Source organism: Leopardus geoffroyi, chromosome D3 (genome assembly GCF_018350155.1).
Source record: "Leopardus geoffroyi isolate Oge1 chromosome D3, O.geoffroyi_Oge1_pat1.0, whole genome shotgun sequence".
NCBI lineage: Eukaryota > Metazoa > Chordata > Mammalia > Carnivora > Felidae > Leopardus > Leopardus geoffroyi.
The window spans coordinates 67,127,922-67,144,331 of record NC_059339.1 but is presented as its reverse complement, the minus strand read 5'-3'; the positions used below and the strand labels follow the sequence as shown (position 1 = coordinate 67,144,331).

The 16,410-nt window shown below is 40.7% G+C and overlaps 1 protein-coding gene across 2 annotated transcripts in view; it reads left to right on the top strand.

Annotated features, from left to right (window-relative positions):
* Positions 1-16,410, top strand: part of SKOR2 (SKI family transcriptional corepressor 2) — a 45,197-nt gene that overhangs the window by 8,377 nt on the left and 20,410 nt on the right. For both annotated transcript variants that reach the window (XM_045457906.1, XM_045457907.1), the window contains 2 exons: positions 9,720-9,785; positions 10,166-10,264. In XM_045457906.1, coding sequence (XP_045313862.1) covers positions 9,720-9,785; positions 10,166-10,264 — 165 coding nt within the window. The remainder of the gene's footprint in view (positions 1-9,719; positions 9,786-10,165; positions 10,265-16,410) is intronic.

Genomic DNA, 16,410 nt, shown 5'->3' with positions numbered 1-16,410 from the left:
ACTCGGGCTGTTTCAGCAGCCAAAGTGGATGGAGACCTGTGCTAGGTCTGTGCTGTACCAGCAATGAGCTCTTAGAGAATTCTCATACCCCTGTACCAAAATATGGCAAGCTCAGAGAGTTCAAAAGCTGTGTCACATTCCGGTGGCACCATCAATAACTTACTCTGAGAAGGGGGATTTTATTTAGTTTTACTTTATTTTACATATGACCTCATTTTGTGAGGAGGCCCCATGAAGCTCAAAGTCCAATGAATAAGAAAAGTTTCGTGTAGCAGTGACAGTGTGTTTTTAAATAATTATAATTCACTCAGAGGCAGGATGTAGACTTCATCCTTGGTTTACTAATGTTAAAACAGGTTTTAACTTAGTGTTGCCTGTTAGAATTAGTACTCTGTCGTTTACGTGCATTAATTTGAAAGTTGTTTTTAATTGCTTGGATTCAGAAGTTTTTATTTCAGAGTTGGCTGTTGGTGATATTAAAGCTCAAAACTATAGGGTCCATGTATTTAGTATAAAATAACACAGTTAGGGAATAATTCGTGCCAGACCTTACCCTTCGTTTAGCTAAACCATAAATCATCATAAGGCTGCTTGTGCTAAACTATTACTCTATTTGGGTGCAAATTTTGAAGGAAATAAAAATTTTGTAAATATTCTATAAAATATGTAAAATGTGTGTAGCTTTTCAAGAGGCAGCAATGATTTGAACAAAACTATGAGGTAGTTTGATGTTTGCATTGTTAAATTTAGAGGAGATTCCATAGATTTAATGAGAAAACCCAAATTACCCAAACTGGAATAATTTCTTTTTGGGAATTTTAATTTCCTACGTGGCACTTAATAGCTGGTATTCATATTTTTTATAAAATTTTCAAGTTAACATTTGACAAAATGTGCATACCCACGAGAAATCTAAAGGTATTAGAACATACTGATTTCTTCACAGAGTTGTGTTCTCTTCATGTATATTAATAGTCTCCGAAGATCTGTTAAAAACTGAATTTCTCCCTCTTCCTCCGATTTGGATGGCTGGGCTGGTTCCATTTGAAAATACGTTCCTCCTATTCTTGAGAGTGGTTTGGTTCCCTCATGCTTAGTAAGTTCAGTAAACCCTGAAAAGCCATCAGAACCCCAAGGATGGTAGCCAGAACGGATAAAAACCACAGAATCCACTCTTGTTTGATATTCAGACAGAAATACAAACGCCAAAGGAAATAGGTGAAAGTATAATCAGGATCAGTGTTCACATAAAAATTCCACGGTGCCCGGAGCTCAGGGTAGTACAGTCAATAGTTATGTTGGTAATAATATCTAGTCATACTTCTGATATATTACTAGTCCCTTCCTCACAATAATTAATTTGATACAGATTCCCAGAGCAACTTGCTCTACATTGATTTTCCATATTACAATTTTATTCTCACATTATTCAGAGGAGTCTGTAGGTAGTATGTTATATTTATTATATTATTATTATTCTGTATTGAATGGGAGATAGGTAGGACATGGGAGGGATGCAAAATATCATTGAAATGAACCAATGTTCCAGTGAAGAATTTTATTTTGTTAGAGTTACCTTGGAATCTTGGGTCACAAGAACTTCATCCTTATGGTTGCTTTGCTGAGCATGTGGAGATGATGTTTTAAACCCTAAAGATGTTAAGGCGTTACCTCTCCTTGGGTTGTTTTGGGACTCAACTTGGTGGATCTTCAGCTATCCTGTCTTGCAGGGAAGATTATTAGCTCACGGTCTTTGTGCTGAAATGCACATTCGAGAAGATCCTAGAGTGGGCGTCCAGTCGTCCTATGTTTGTTTTGGTATTAACGTATTTACTTATGGTCAGACTCCAAGAATCCCTTCGTTTAGCAAAGTGTCAAAACTCCGGAAGAGCCGATGAGATGATGAAGGCCTGTGATTAACTGCTTTGGAGTGACAGCAGTAGAAAGCTTTACCCAGTACACCCTGACTGGTCCTGGAGATATTTCTTCCCGTGGAACAACTGTTAGCTTCCACATCTACCCCTCTAACCACTGTCGATTTTCATTGTTTCTTTACTCGATTACGCCACAAATATTTTCAAATGCTTACTGTGTGCTAGATACTTTGCTAGGCCCTGGGGATTCGGAGATGGAATCCATACCAGTCTGTGCCCTCAAGTTGCTTCCAATCAAGAGGAAGGGATAGGTAAACTGTAAAGCATATGAATACCGTAACAACGGTCTGCATCACATACCGTCGGATAAGGTGTATGGAGCCAGGTGTTCCCTTAGCCAGTGTTTAATTCAGTCGTTATCATTGGAAAGTACCGGTATTTTATTTCAGCACGTACGCAGTAGAACATAGAAGGATAAAATGTCTCTTCAAACTACCGAATAAGTCAGGATGCGATTTTTGATTTTGATGTGAATTTTTCACTCCTGTGGCAATTACGAATGTAGTTTATCAAGAGATTTCTGCGTCCTTTCTCAAAACAAGGAAGGAGATAGCCATATCTTTAAAATCTGGATACTTGCTTCAACTGTTCCCCGATACAAATTCAGTTTAGCAACCTACTTAGTTCCAGTTTATTTTTTTAGGTTATCACTTTAATTAAATGCAGCTTTCCTTCAACCTTTCAGCCTTATTAGTAACTGGTTCTTTTTAGGAATTTTAAAGATGGTATCTTTAAGTGATTTTTTAAAGAACCTCCCTGCTAATGATCTTTAAGCTTACACACAGCAGATCTTGTACTTCTATGTAATTCGAAGGACCAAACATGAAGTTTTTAAGCAGCCAAAATTCCTCGGAAGCCTTTTATCCGTAGGTATCTTTTAAATTAGACCCATGGCTTAAAGCCCAGCAATATAGTTTAGGGGGTTGGTAGTTTGGTCAAAATATCACCTACTGAAAAATATAAATGACAGCATTTTGCTTGCAATCCCAGAGTGAGGTTTTGCATATCCGTTTTGAATAACTTTAGTGAAGTTAAGTGATTTGAAATTGAATGCAGTGGGGCAAGCTGGTGAGACAGCTCAAAGCTATGGCAGGTCAAGGAAATCACGCAAGTAGAGTCATCCCTGATTTCAATACATTTCATTGTGGAAACGCCGGCACCATTGGAGTCTGAGCGTGGCTGCATCTTGTTATATGTATAGGAGTTTTAAAATCAATTTGATTTTCACTGGTATGATTCTCTAGTGTACTTAATATGCTATGGACAGATTTCTGAGAATAGTAAGAAGCAGTTACACTTCTCATGAATATATAGCGAATGAGGCACTCTGATTTATTATTCCATTCAATCTTAGAACATGCTTATGATTTAAAAAAAAAAAAAAAAGGAAAAGAAGAAGAGGACGTATTCTAAAATCCACAACCAGTAGATCTGAGTTTTAATTCTCTCACTAGGTGACTTTAGGTAAACACTTTAACTGCTTTGTGCCTCGGTTTATCCACCTGTAAAATTTGACAAAACCTCCCACCTCAAAATTACTGCTGCAACTTTTACGAACAATGAATTCTGGGATCTTTCAATGTATGTATTCAAAATTAAATTATTCCCGTATTTCAGCTGTCAGTTTCTTTTTATTTCTAAAAAATGTCCCTTCTTATGAATGATTTTTTAAAATTTCTATGAAATTTAAGAGATAAAGGAAGACAGTGAAAAATTCTCCAGAAAACAAATAGCATTAATTGAAAGCACAAGTTCTAAAACTCCAGAGAATTCTAAGTGAACTCAAGATATACTCATTCGAGAAGCAATGCGTATGCAAACTCACAATACATTTTGATCATGCAGTATAAAGTTTGCTGTAACTCTTAGTTTGCTGTAATTTCCCCTGTATTAATCTTGCCTTTACTCCTTCTCTTTTTTTTCTTTCACTAATGGAGTTAATATTTAGTTAGTTCATTCTGTAGCACACCCTCTCCAGTGGTATTGACTTTGTTCTCTCTTCTGTTCTGTGACCTCACTAAAGTGCCACACGTCACAGGGGAAGAATTAAATGTAGAATTTAACACCAAGAAATTAGCAGAAGTCCGTGTACTACTGACCGAGGAGAAAATTACTTAACCTTGTTTTCTGTGTAATTGAGTTTTTTTTTTTTTTATAAATTTTTTTTTTCAACGTTTATTTATTTTTGGGACAGAGAGAGACAGAGCATGAACGGGGGAGGGGCAGAGAGAGAGGGAGACACAGAATCGGAAACAGGCTCCAGGCTCTGAGCCATCAGCCCAGAGCCTGACTCGGGGCTCGAACTCGCGGACCGCGAGATCGTGACCTGGCTGAAGTCGGACGCTTAACCGACTGCGCCACCCAGGCGCCCTGTGTAATTGAGTTTTTAATGCCCAAATGCAAAGTGTTCTTAGAAACTTCTCTAAACCATATGTTGTGCTACCTTTTGGTAATTATTAAAGGTACTACGTGTGTTCGCTTATGTCGACTGTCTTTGACCCCATCCGAATTGTACCTCTAAGACAAGTTGTTAGAGAAAGAGAAAATAAAAAATCCCTGGAAATCTAAATCAAAACCAGGTTATAAAACTAAGGTTAGTTATTACAGTTCAGAGTTAAACATGTATAAATGGAGTCTGTTCAACAGAAGTCTAGGCCCTGGGCTGAGGCTGTCGGGAGGCAGAGAGCAGACCGTCAGGCCGGCCCCGTGGGTGTGAGAATACAGTGCAACTATAATCTGCAGTCACTACTTCTCTTCCAAGGTCTGCTCCTTGAGACCCCCACCCGACAACTATAGAAGCATCTGGGCATTTGACTGAAATCTTCACTCTTTATCCAGACGTTAAAAGGCACGTGTGTCTTATGTTGAGGTACAGCCACAAACCAAAATAGTTTCGACCACATTCATCCTTGAGTGTGCAATTAAATAACATTCTTTCCATAATGGAAGCATTTTCTCCAAATGTTTTTCATCAAGTGTTGTCAACAGTCCCAAAGGATCAGAGAGGCCCTTTTAGCAATAAGCAACTTGCCAGCCCCTGGGGCTGCTTCGTGGGGCAGAGCCTCCGAATGCTGGTTGCAGGCTCCAGGGAGTATAACACTGAGGGGAGAATGAAAAGAGAGAGAATATATTTCCGTAGAAGGGATGTGAATGTCAGCGTTTTCACTCTTCATCCAAAGGTCAGGCATTTCATTTTGTACCCTGTATGTACACACATTTGTACATATTTGTACAAAATATTTGAATGATCTTGTTTTTTGGATTCAAGTTTAGCTTGAGAAGAGTAATTACCTATTTAATCAGCTTTTTGTCCTATCATCCCGTGACCACCAACAGAACAGGTCATCTGACCTACTCGTTTGACTCCTAAAATTAAATGAGCTCTAAAAATGTAAGGTATTTTGGCTCTTGGAGATCATGGAAGACTTTTACATTAATATTTTCATGTCCCGGTTAAAACTCAGTGCTATGGTTTTAGCTCTGCAAGAAATTTTCAAAATGTCAGATAGGAACAAAAATTGAAATATCGCAAACTTCCCCAGTAAACTGAAAATATAGAGCACGTCTTCAGATAGCCAAATGGATCAACGTGTGCTTTTTCATTCATAGGAATGAGTTAGTGCTTAAAATGATGATGATTGAGGATTTAAAGTGATATTACTTTGTATTTCTTTCACAAACCAGATTGAATTAAATCAAGAGCAAACGGTGTTTGCGGGGTGTATTTCACCCTCCTGAAGGTAGAGGTGATGGGGTTACCTGTTGGGTAGGGTCTCTCTCCCCTCAGAAAGCAGATTTTCTAGCTGGGGAAGACCAGACTTGCAGAGTTGAAACCCCAGGACGTCAGGTGGCAGAGTGAAGACAGTAGGGACTTGGAACTTCAGCCCTTGGATCAGCAGCGTTTGCAGAAGTCGGGAAAGACGTTACGGAAGAGTAGGGACTTGGGTGGCGTTCTCATTGTGGGTGGATGGGCAGGGGCGCCTGAAGCAAGAGCGAAAACATAAGGCAAAGCCAGCCAACATGAGGAATAAGGGCCCGATTAGAGTAAAAGGTTTGTGCTTACTGACAGAGAAAGCTTGGCTCAGCTGAGTGGGAGAACCTGGAGGTGACGGGGGAGGAACTTAGAGTGGATTGTGCAATGTGGACATCAGGAGCCACGGCACGGTTCTTGAGCAGAGGTGTGCCATGATATTTAAGAGAAAGCAATTACCCTTGTGCCGTGAAAGGAGGTGCTATGAATGGAACTTTCACCTGGAACGTGGGTCCGCCTGGTGCCGGAGGACCCTGGAGAGACCACGGGAGCAGGAACCAAATAGCCCCAGGCTCTCTGGGCTTCACTGCCCTCAGGGATGTAGTTTCCCTGATGTGGCTCTATGCTGCCCCTTCCCTCCAGGGCAGGCAGGATTCATGGGCAGCGAGGCAGGTCACAGCAAACTGGCTCCTGGAACATGTACTTGTGGAATCCCGGTGTAGACATGTCCCTGAGCAGCAGCTTCTGGTCACATCGGTTCACTGGATGCATTTTATATCCTGATTATCCATTACTCTCCAACTTTAAGCCACCTGACTGTTTTCTTTTACAGTCTGATTTAAGATATATTTTAAGCCTGGCCTCCAAGAAAGATGTTCCTTCCATATTATAATTTTCCTTCCTATAACTCCAAAGGAAAATTAAGGTCTCCCTCTGCCTTTTTGTAACTTTTTTTTTTTTAGGGGGAAATACAGTGGGAAGGAAAGTAAACATTTTAATTTTTGGATGTCTCCAAACCTATTCATTAATTTTGGAAAAGTAAAATGCATCTAACCTAATGGAATATTTATAAAAATCGGAAGCTTATTGTCAACTAAATCTCATTTATTTAATCTAGTATTAGACTGCCTTTTTTTTTTTTTTAAACCAGATGGAAAACATTAGCAGTAATAGTGAACAAACATATCCAGGCTCCCAGAGGTCATTTTTAACCACCATTAACAATCTGGTTTCACAGATTAGTAATATACAAAAGGCAACGGTCCAGTAAAAGATACACAAAAGGCAGCTGAAACGTCTGTGCTCTTTATTTACCTAACATTTAACCATTTAAAAAAAAAAAAAAAAACCTTTATAAGTGAGACATTTGAATCATCCAAGCTCCAGATTGGCAGGCTTTACCGAGAAGTTGCAGCAAAGCATCTATCTGAAATAGACCCCCATGTAAAGTATTAATAAAACCTGCACAAAGCTAATGAAAAGAAAAGCTTATTATTAATATTATCACATTTGTTTGTTGTTGACGTGCTTTCTATTTGCTAGCCATTTGTTTAATGGTTTCACTCCTATGTAAACCTCCAAATTGTGAAGTTGCAAGACCTGCATTTTTACATATCCGATTGTAATTTTTCTATTTAATTATCTCACTGAAATGTAATGCAGGATAAACGGGCCACACAATACACTAATGAATCAAAAAGGTCTATAGTGTGATAAGGACATGACTTCTAGAGTTGCCTGTTCAGACACGAATAATCTCCATTAAACCATGCTCCCTAGTAGTTGGGACAGTGGCAGGATGGTGAAATGTCACTCTGCCCTGCCGATGGATACAGAGGGACGGGCGTGCTTGTTTCTTCTCTTGTTCAGACTCAACATTGTATGTGAGTGTGAAACAGCTATGCATTTGACTGATTGAGACTGGAGGAGACAGAGGTTAACACTGCATGTAATATGCATTTTGTTTCGTTTCAAAATACCATTACTCTTGGTTTCTGTATTTATGATTTCTCATCAGCCTTCATGTTACTCTTCTTTTAGATAGTAGTATTTTGCAGGAATTAGATTAAGGTGCATGTTTAAAATGCGTCACAGATAGTTTCATTATTCTGTATGAAGAAAGCGAAGGTCTTTAAAAAAATTTTTTTAGATTTATTTATTTTGGAGACAGAAACAGAGCACGAGTTGGGGAGGGGCAGAGAGAGAGAGAGAGAGGGACACACAGAATCGGAAGCAGGCTCCAGGCTCTGAGCCGTCAGCACAGAGCCCGACACGGGGCTTGAACCCAGCAACCGTGAGATCATGACCTGAGCCGAAGTCGGATGCCCAACCGACTGAGCCACCCAGGCGCCCCTGAAGAAAGCCAAGGTCTTAATGTTGAAAGCCTATGGAGAGAGGTCATGTCCAAGATGAAAGTGGGAATGAGGTTGTGCAGATATGATCTAGACACTAGAGAAAATACCTGTCGTTAAGGAACTCAGGGATGCCTAAGATATTATTGTCCTTATGATGGGGATCCAGGGCAAGCATCTTTTCATCACTATGCACATGTGCAGAAATATTTGCATATATATGCACACATATATGCATCCACTCATTCCTGCAAATACTTACTCCCAATGGTCATCGGGTAGAATGCAGAATCCCCATCCATTTATAATATCACGCTAAGTATTTTCCTGTCTGTCCTTGATACTGTAGGCCACTGCTTCGTGGAGAAATTCTGTTTCCCTCTTTGTGGGAGCTTTTACCTTGACGATGAAATCTCCCAGTATTCCTACAAGTGCCTAGGGCCATTATATTCTATTTCTTGCTGAAGAAGGGAAATGAATAAATAGTGAGGAGAGAATTGAAATGCTGCATTCAGGCCCACGCTATAGTTGAGAATTTATGAGCTCCTGGAGTTCCTTTCAGTGACAACTGAAAACACTTTCTTGAATACCTATTATGTATCCAGCATTCTGCTAAGCACTGGCCGTGCAGGAAACACAGAGCCCCTATCTCCAAGGAGCACGCTGCCTGGTGAGTGTGGAAAGTGAGTAAGCAAACAGCACCATGGGTGCAGAGGAAGGAGCTAACCCAGAAGGGGGTCAAGGGGTGAGGGGATCCATGAAACCTGAGAGCACCTTTGTCTATACTGTCTGTACATGAAAATGGAAAGCTTAGTTACATTATGTGGATAGTTGCAGATAGCAAGTTGAAATTGGAACAATAGATTCTGGTTAGCTAAGTGATTGGATTTCTTTGGTTTATTTATGTTTTCTAGATTACATAGATTCAATTTATGACTGTAGATAAGGACATTTTCCTAGCTTGCCATCATTCTAGTTAGCACATAAACAAAATAGGAGAGAATAACACCTAACCTTTATCTACAATCTAGTTTTTATTGGTTGAAGACAAGTAGTTCTGAAACTATCAGCAAGCATGTGAATATCACAAAACAACATAAGATAACATTTCACACCTCTGTTTTAGGTTGATTTAAAAAAAAAAATACCTATCAGTTATTAGGAAATTATTCCAGACTTATAAATTCGCTCCCAAGGGCAACCAAAGTCTGTTTCTTTCTAACTATCCCAAATTTTGGTGACCCAAGAAGGTAGGAGGTTTCTGCTTCCTCAGCCTTGGGGGCCTTCTGGTTGACACTAGGCTCCTTCACTTCTGGAAGGAGAGGAACTGATCTGAATTCTTCTGGATATGTTAACTGTTCAACCTCCTCTTTTGCCCATTTAACAAGTACCTTTGTTGTAGAAGATGGATAGTGGTGGGGCCTGGGAGGGGGCTAACTTCCGGAATCTGCTTTCACGGGGCCGCCATTTCAGGCTAGGTTGACTGCGCCCTTGCTTCCTGTAGCTGCCGCTGTGCCTCAGGGGAATTGTACGTGAGTAAATGAGGACAACATTTGGTTCTGAGGACTTCCACCTTCCAGTCACACCAACTACGCTTCTTCGTAGATGTGAAAAGAAAATGAAAAGAAAAACTTTCAGAAAATAGCCTGCACAAAACCAATATTTGTTCTCCTCTTTTTAAAGGTGAACACACACAAGAAACAAATTCACCTCATTCACTCAAAAAGGATGTCGAAAATATGGGGAAAGGTAAAGAAAAGTTTTAATTCTATAGAACTTCTCTTAGCTTCAAAAGACCATGGAGATAATGGGAGGATATTTTTGTTCTACACCATATTTTAAGCTTGACAAGCAACATATGAATAATATATGGACCATTGGGTGGATATAATTGAGATTAATGCATACATATCAATCAATACATGACACTGTAATATAATACTTTAAAATAATATATTACATTGATTTATATTCATGGATTTCTGCACAAAATCTATCCTATGTCTATGCAACACTTTTTAAACTGGTAAAATATTTTGTCTTCTAATAATAAATTGCCATGTATAACAGTTCTCTGGAGAGTTATTTGTAAAGATTAGTAAAATGACTCTTCTGTTTTTCTTTATTAGAAGAACTCCAGAAGGTTTTATTTGAACAAATAGATTTACGGAGACGACTAGAACAAGAATTCCAAGTGTTAAAAGGAAATACGTCTTTCCCAGTATTCAGTAAGAAATCACCTTTATTTTATTACATTATGATAGTTGATGATGTTTCTATTATTATGCTTAAAAATAGGCTTCTGAGTCTGACGTGCTTATATAAAGTGCCACAGGCTCTTCCTGTGGCCTCTGTCCAAATATTTGGAAATTGTAGCCTGTTATTTATGCTTTGAATCAGCTCACAGATAAAATTTCTTACAAGAATCCTTTGGTGTTTATTGTATCGATAAATGTGTATCTGTATGTGTTATGTATATTTTAAAATATATATGCAAATATATCGTTAAATACGTAGACGTATTTAAATACTTTGATAGGTTATATATCTTAGAACAAAAGATATCAGGTATTTTTATTCTCCAAGGTAGGAAAAACAAAAGAATTTTTATTTTCAGAGCTGGAGTGCTTTCTGGTGCTTGAAAATATATATAAATATGAAGATTTACGATTTAACAATTCAACGTACACATATTTATTTTATTGATTCAGATTAGTATAATTTTAGTAGTTTTGGATTCTCCATCCACATTTAATGTTAAAATTCTATTCCAAATTTGGTGGCAGATAATGTAGCATAAAAACTATCAGTTCTGTTCCCAGAGGCCTAGAATTTCAGAAAGACTTAATGCTAGGTGTCCAGATTTCTAAAATTCACCAGCCTTGGCCTGGGTTATGTTTGGACAAATACATCACAGCGGTGTTGTTTCAAGCATTTTAGAGTTTCATTTAGTCATATACCTCTCTCCAGAGAAAGAAAAGTGGGAAAGAAAATAGTATGTTAAGTTTGTATTTTGAATTCTGTAAATTTAAGATTGGTTATTTCTGGGACTCTTTTTTAAAATGTCGGCATGCCCCTTGTTATTAACCTGGTAATCACAAAACTCACGTTGACAATTCCTGTGCTAGGGCCACAGACCAGCCTCCGGGAGAAGCTTTTTCGGTCCTTGTGACAATTTTAATAATACGAGCGTGAAGGTCTGCATTCCCCAGGGTTTCTCAAATGTAATCGTCAGCACAACTAAAAGACGTGCCTTCTCGGGTAGCAGCTTTGCAGAGTACTGGGTTCCTGCACACGTCAGACTGGGTTGCACCACACCTCTAGCAGGGATACAAACAAGGAAGATGTGTGATGGAAGAGAGCTCTAACCAGGAGGAGAAATAGGGTGTGTCAAGTTTGTGATCTCTCGGTACCCAGAGAGGAGGAGCTCAGGGGCTTTAGTGTTTTCAGTTTCAGGAATGTTTGCTGAGGCCTCAAGAAGGGAAGAGAATGGCGGATAGCTTTTTAAAAATTATTATTTAAATCCATGTTTAGTTAACATAGTGTAATAATGATTTCAGGAGTAGAATTTAGTGATTCATCACTTACATATAACACCCAGTGCTCATCCCATCAAGGGCCCTCCTTTTTTTTTTTTTTAATATGAAATTTATTGTCCAGTTGGTTTCCGTACAACACCCAGTGCTCATCCCAAAAGATGCCCTCTTCAATACCCATCACCCACCCCCCTCCCTCCCACTCCCCATCAACCCTCAGTTATTCTCAGTTTTTAAGAGTCTCTTATGGTTTGGCTCCCTCCCTCTCTAACCATTTTTTTTCCTTCCCCTCCCCCATGGTCTTCTGTTAAGTTTCTCAGGATCCACATAAGAGTGAAAACATATGGTATCTGCCTTTCTCTGTGTGACTTATTTCACTTAGCATAACACTCTCTCTCCAGTTCCATCCATGTTGCTACAAAAGGCCAGATTTCATTCTTTCTCATTGGCACGTAGTATTCCATTGTGTATATAAACCACAATTTCTTTATCCATTCATCAGTTGATGGACATTTAGGCTCTTTCCATAATTTGGCTATTGTTGAAAGTGCCGCTATAAACATTGGGGTACAAGTGCCCCTCTGCATCAGCACTCCTGTATCCCTTGGGTAAATTCCTAGCAGTGCTATTGCTGGGTTACAGCGTAGATCTATTTTTAATTAAAAAAAATTTTTTTTTCAACGTTTATTTATTTTTGGGACAGAGAGAGATAGAGCATGAACGGGGGAGGGTCAGAGAGAGGGAGACACAGAATCGGAAGCAGGCTCCAGGCTCTGAGCTGCCAGCACAGAGCCCGACGCGGGGCTCGAACTCACGGACCGCGAGATCGTGACCTGGCTGAAGTCAGACGCTTAACCGACTGCGCCACCCAGGCGCCCCTATTTTTAATTTTTTGAGGAACCTCCATACTGTCTTCCAGAGTGGCTGCACCAGGTTGCATTCCCACCAACAGTGCCACGGGTTTCAAGGGCCCTCCTTAATGCCCATCCCCCTGGCCAACAGCCCAACAGCAACCCTCAGTTTGTTCTCTGTATTCAAAAGTCTCTTATGGTTTGTCTCCCTCTCTGTATGCTAGCAAACTGGCCCATAGCTTTTGACAGTGTGTTGGGATCGTCGTGACATTATAGCTTTGAAAAAAAGAGAAACATTGAAAACATATCTCTGAAATCTTAAATTTAGATCCAGCAGGGTGGGTCAAAGTCTCATTGAACCCCTAAAGTACCCACCTAACTCCCTAATTAATCTCCTTAATAAAAGTTAATCATTTTAGGGAATTAAATAATTGATAATAATTGATACATTTTCCTTCTTAACTGCTCTCCCATAGAATATGCACATGTTTCTGCTAAAAAGAAGTTAGAAAGGGTGCCTAGGTGGCCCAGTTGGTTAAGTGTTCGACTTCGGCTCAGGTCGTGATCTCATGGTTTGTGAGTTTGACCCTGACATCCGGCTTGCTATTGTCAACACAGTGCCTGCTTTGGATCCTCTGTCCCCTCTCTCTCTACCACCCCCCCCCCCCACTCTCTCTCAAAAATAAATGAACATTAAAAAAAAAAAGGTTAGAATGTTATAGTATAACTGGCCCATTTTGATTCAGATCTGTCATTCATCCTTTTGAATTAAAATTAATCCTTTGTGATTGCCACACGTATGAAACACTTCACTTAAACAACAACAAAACTTTTTTCCTGTTTTTTGTCGGCAGCGTACTCTCCTGACCAAAGAAGTGGCATGCATGTGCCCAAGTGTGAATGATGCGTGGTTTAGACATACCGCAAAGAGGCAGTTAATTTCACACGGATGAAAATAGCAAATGCACATTATGTGCTCGTTAACTAAATGTGAGAGGCCATGAGGCTGGCAGGCAGATTTAGATTTGCTGAGATGGAAAGGGGAAAATGGAACTTTGTGAAGCCACATCAGGAGGAAGCAGAGAGGAATCCCTGCCAGAATTTCGCAGACCCTTTTCCTAGGAAGTGGACCCTCAGTTGTGACACTTAAAGCCTGGTTCACTTAGAACACTGCAGACCTAGGCTAAGCTGTCAGGCATGAGTTCACTGTGGGGCTCGGCCACTTCCTGGTTGTAGGACCTTGGAAACTGTCAAATGGGCTAGGTAATTCCTGTCTTGTAGGAGGATGCAAGGAGTAAATGAGAGGACCAGTGTGAAGGGCTGTCACATCCCAGCTCAACATATATGCTCGGTATCATCAGCTGTGGGGACGGTGGTGGTAAGGATGCAGGAGGAGGAAGAGGAGATTGTTAGCACTGAGCTCTAGAGAAGCATTTCTAACATGGGTCCAAATTGCTGAGTTTCTCTTAGCCTTCTTGTTGTGGTTCTGAGGGCTAAAAAAGACCACGGGAATGGATCCAGGGCTTGGAGAGGGTAAAGGTAAAGATCAGGAGGAGGAGGGAATGAGGAGGAGGAGGAGCCCAGGCCTGAACTGAGGACCAGCTAAAAAGTTGCTGGATGAGGCAACTGATGGACAAGGGCCCTCACACCTCTCTCCCTCTGTGCCCAACCCCCCCCCCCCCAGCGCAGCGGGGTGCCCTGGGGCGTCTCCTCCCTTCCTCTCTCCAACCCTTTCTGGTCGCTGCCATTAGCCCAGTCTTGCCCAAATTGTGCCTCTGGCTCCAAATCTTCCACCCAAGAAGCTATAGTGATTCCCTACTGTTGATCATGTTGTATCTAATTTAACTCCTGACTGACCCTTAAAACGCTCCATAATTGGCCCACCGAGCCTCTCCAGTCTCACCTCCACTCTCCTCCTTGCTGAGCTCCAGTTACCCTACAGATCACTCTGCCCTCTTGCTTTCGACCTCTGCGGACTATGTTTCTCTAGTCTGGAATGCCTCCCCTCGCCTAAACATTCCTAATCATTTAGGACACACTTCAAGCCACCACCCCCAGGAAGCCTTCATAGTCTTACAGTAGGCACTCTTTGCTGACATCCTACTATGTTTATTTCTAGCCCTATGGGTGTTTTTGTTGATTTCTTTTTGATTGTTTCACACCTGCCTCCACCTTCTACCCCATGGCATTGTCAATAGGTTCAGGAAAATGTTCTGTTGCTGGCCACGCAGCACCTGACATATTGTGGGCACATGATATACTCTCAGTAAACGACTGATACACAGTTTGGTGTTATATTCAAAGAGATTAAAACTGACAATGAAGGATGAGATTGGGAAACCAAAAACTGTTGTATAAAGGAGATTAGTGAGGGCTCATAAGTTGAGTCCTTAGATTTGCATGTGACAAATTCATGGCACTTAAGAGAACTGATGGAAAGGCCAGTGAGTTATGACAGGGAAGGCCCAGTGACTGGGGCTTCATGAAATATTTCAGTAGTAGATTTTGACTACGTCATCATTTTAGATTCTTATAAAGAACTACTCTTCCATGTTACTTTAAGGTTACTTTTATTAAAAACAAACTAGAGGGGCACCTGGGTGGCTCAGTAGGTTAAGCATCTGACTTTGGCTCAGGTCATGATCTCACGGTTCATGGGTTTGAGTCCTGAGTCGTGCTCTGTGCTGACAGCTAGGAGCCTGGAGCCTGCTTCAGATTCTGTCTCCCTCTCTCTCTGCCCCTCTCCTGCCCATGCTCGCTCTCGCTCTCTCTCGCTCTCGCTCTCTCTCTCTCTCCCGCTCTCAAAAATAAATAAACGTTAAAAAAAAATTTTTTTTAAACTGCATTTCATCTACTTGAATACGGCAATCCCAACTTTCACCCCTGGCTGTTACTGCAGTCATTCTGTATTGAGTGGTTTCCTCTCTATTTCTGTAGCATCCTCCAGAGAGGGAGCGATGGGGGAATTCTGGAACATGATACAGAAGGAAAGGCCTGATAGCTGTTAAAAGTAGTGCTAACAATGGGCACCTGGGTGGCTCGGCCCGTTAAGCGTAGGACTTGGCTCAGGTCACAGTCTCACGGTTTGTGAGATTAAAGCCCCACGCCGGGCTCTGTGCTGACAGCTTGGAGCCTGCTTCCGATTCTGTGTCTCCCTCTCTCTCTGCCCCTCCCCTGCTCATGCTCTGTCTCTCTCTCTCAAAAATAAATAAACATTTAAAAAAAATTTTTTTAAGTAGTGATAGCAAAATGAACATGATGCAAACAAAATAAGCCCCCAAACTTATTGGTTCATGAGTGGGAATCTCCTGGGTAGACCAGATATTCCATATGGGTTTTCTTATTTCCGGTCTGAGGAAGGTAGGCTGTTTGTAAAACACTGGCTTTTCAGACTGTCCGCATTTGCAGAGCACAGCCTTTGCTGCTGTGTTGGCTGCACGCATGTTGTCCTCAGTGCTTTCCTCTGCTACCTCCTTTTCTACTATCATTTTCCAGAAATAGTTGGTTTTAAGTGCGTCTCATTAGAGAAATCAACTTAATGATTTCTTCTCTCTCTCTCCTTAAATTGTGCCTTCATCACCCTTTAGAACACAGAAGAAATTTTAGGGTTTTTTTTTTTCCCATTTGCCGATTAGCAATTTTTATATCCCCAAAGACACACACATGGCTTGTTGTAGAAAACCTTAAACATACGGAAACTCAAAGAGAAGGAAAGAAAAATCGCTTGTAGTCTTGTCACCTGGAGATAACCAATGTTAACATTTTGGAGTTTCAGTTTTTAATGCATATTGAATCCTTTTTTTTTATTTTTTTTTAACGTTTATTTATTTTTGAGACAGAGAGAGACAGAGCATGAATGGGGGAGGGTCAGAGAGAGAGGGAGACACAGAATCTGAAACAGGCTCCAGGCTCTGAGCGGTCAGCACAGAGCCCGACGCGGGGCTCGAACTCACGGACCGCGAGACCATGACCTGAGCTGAAGTCAGA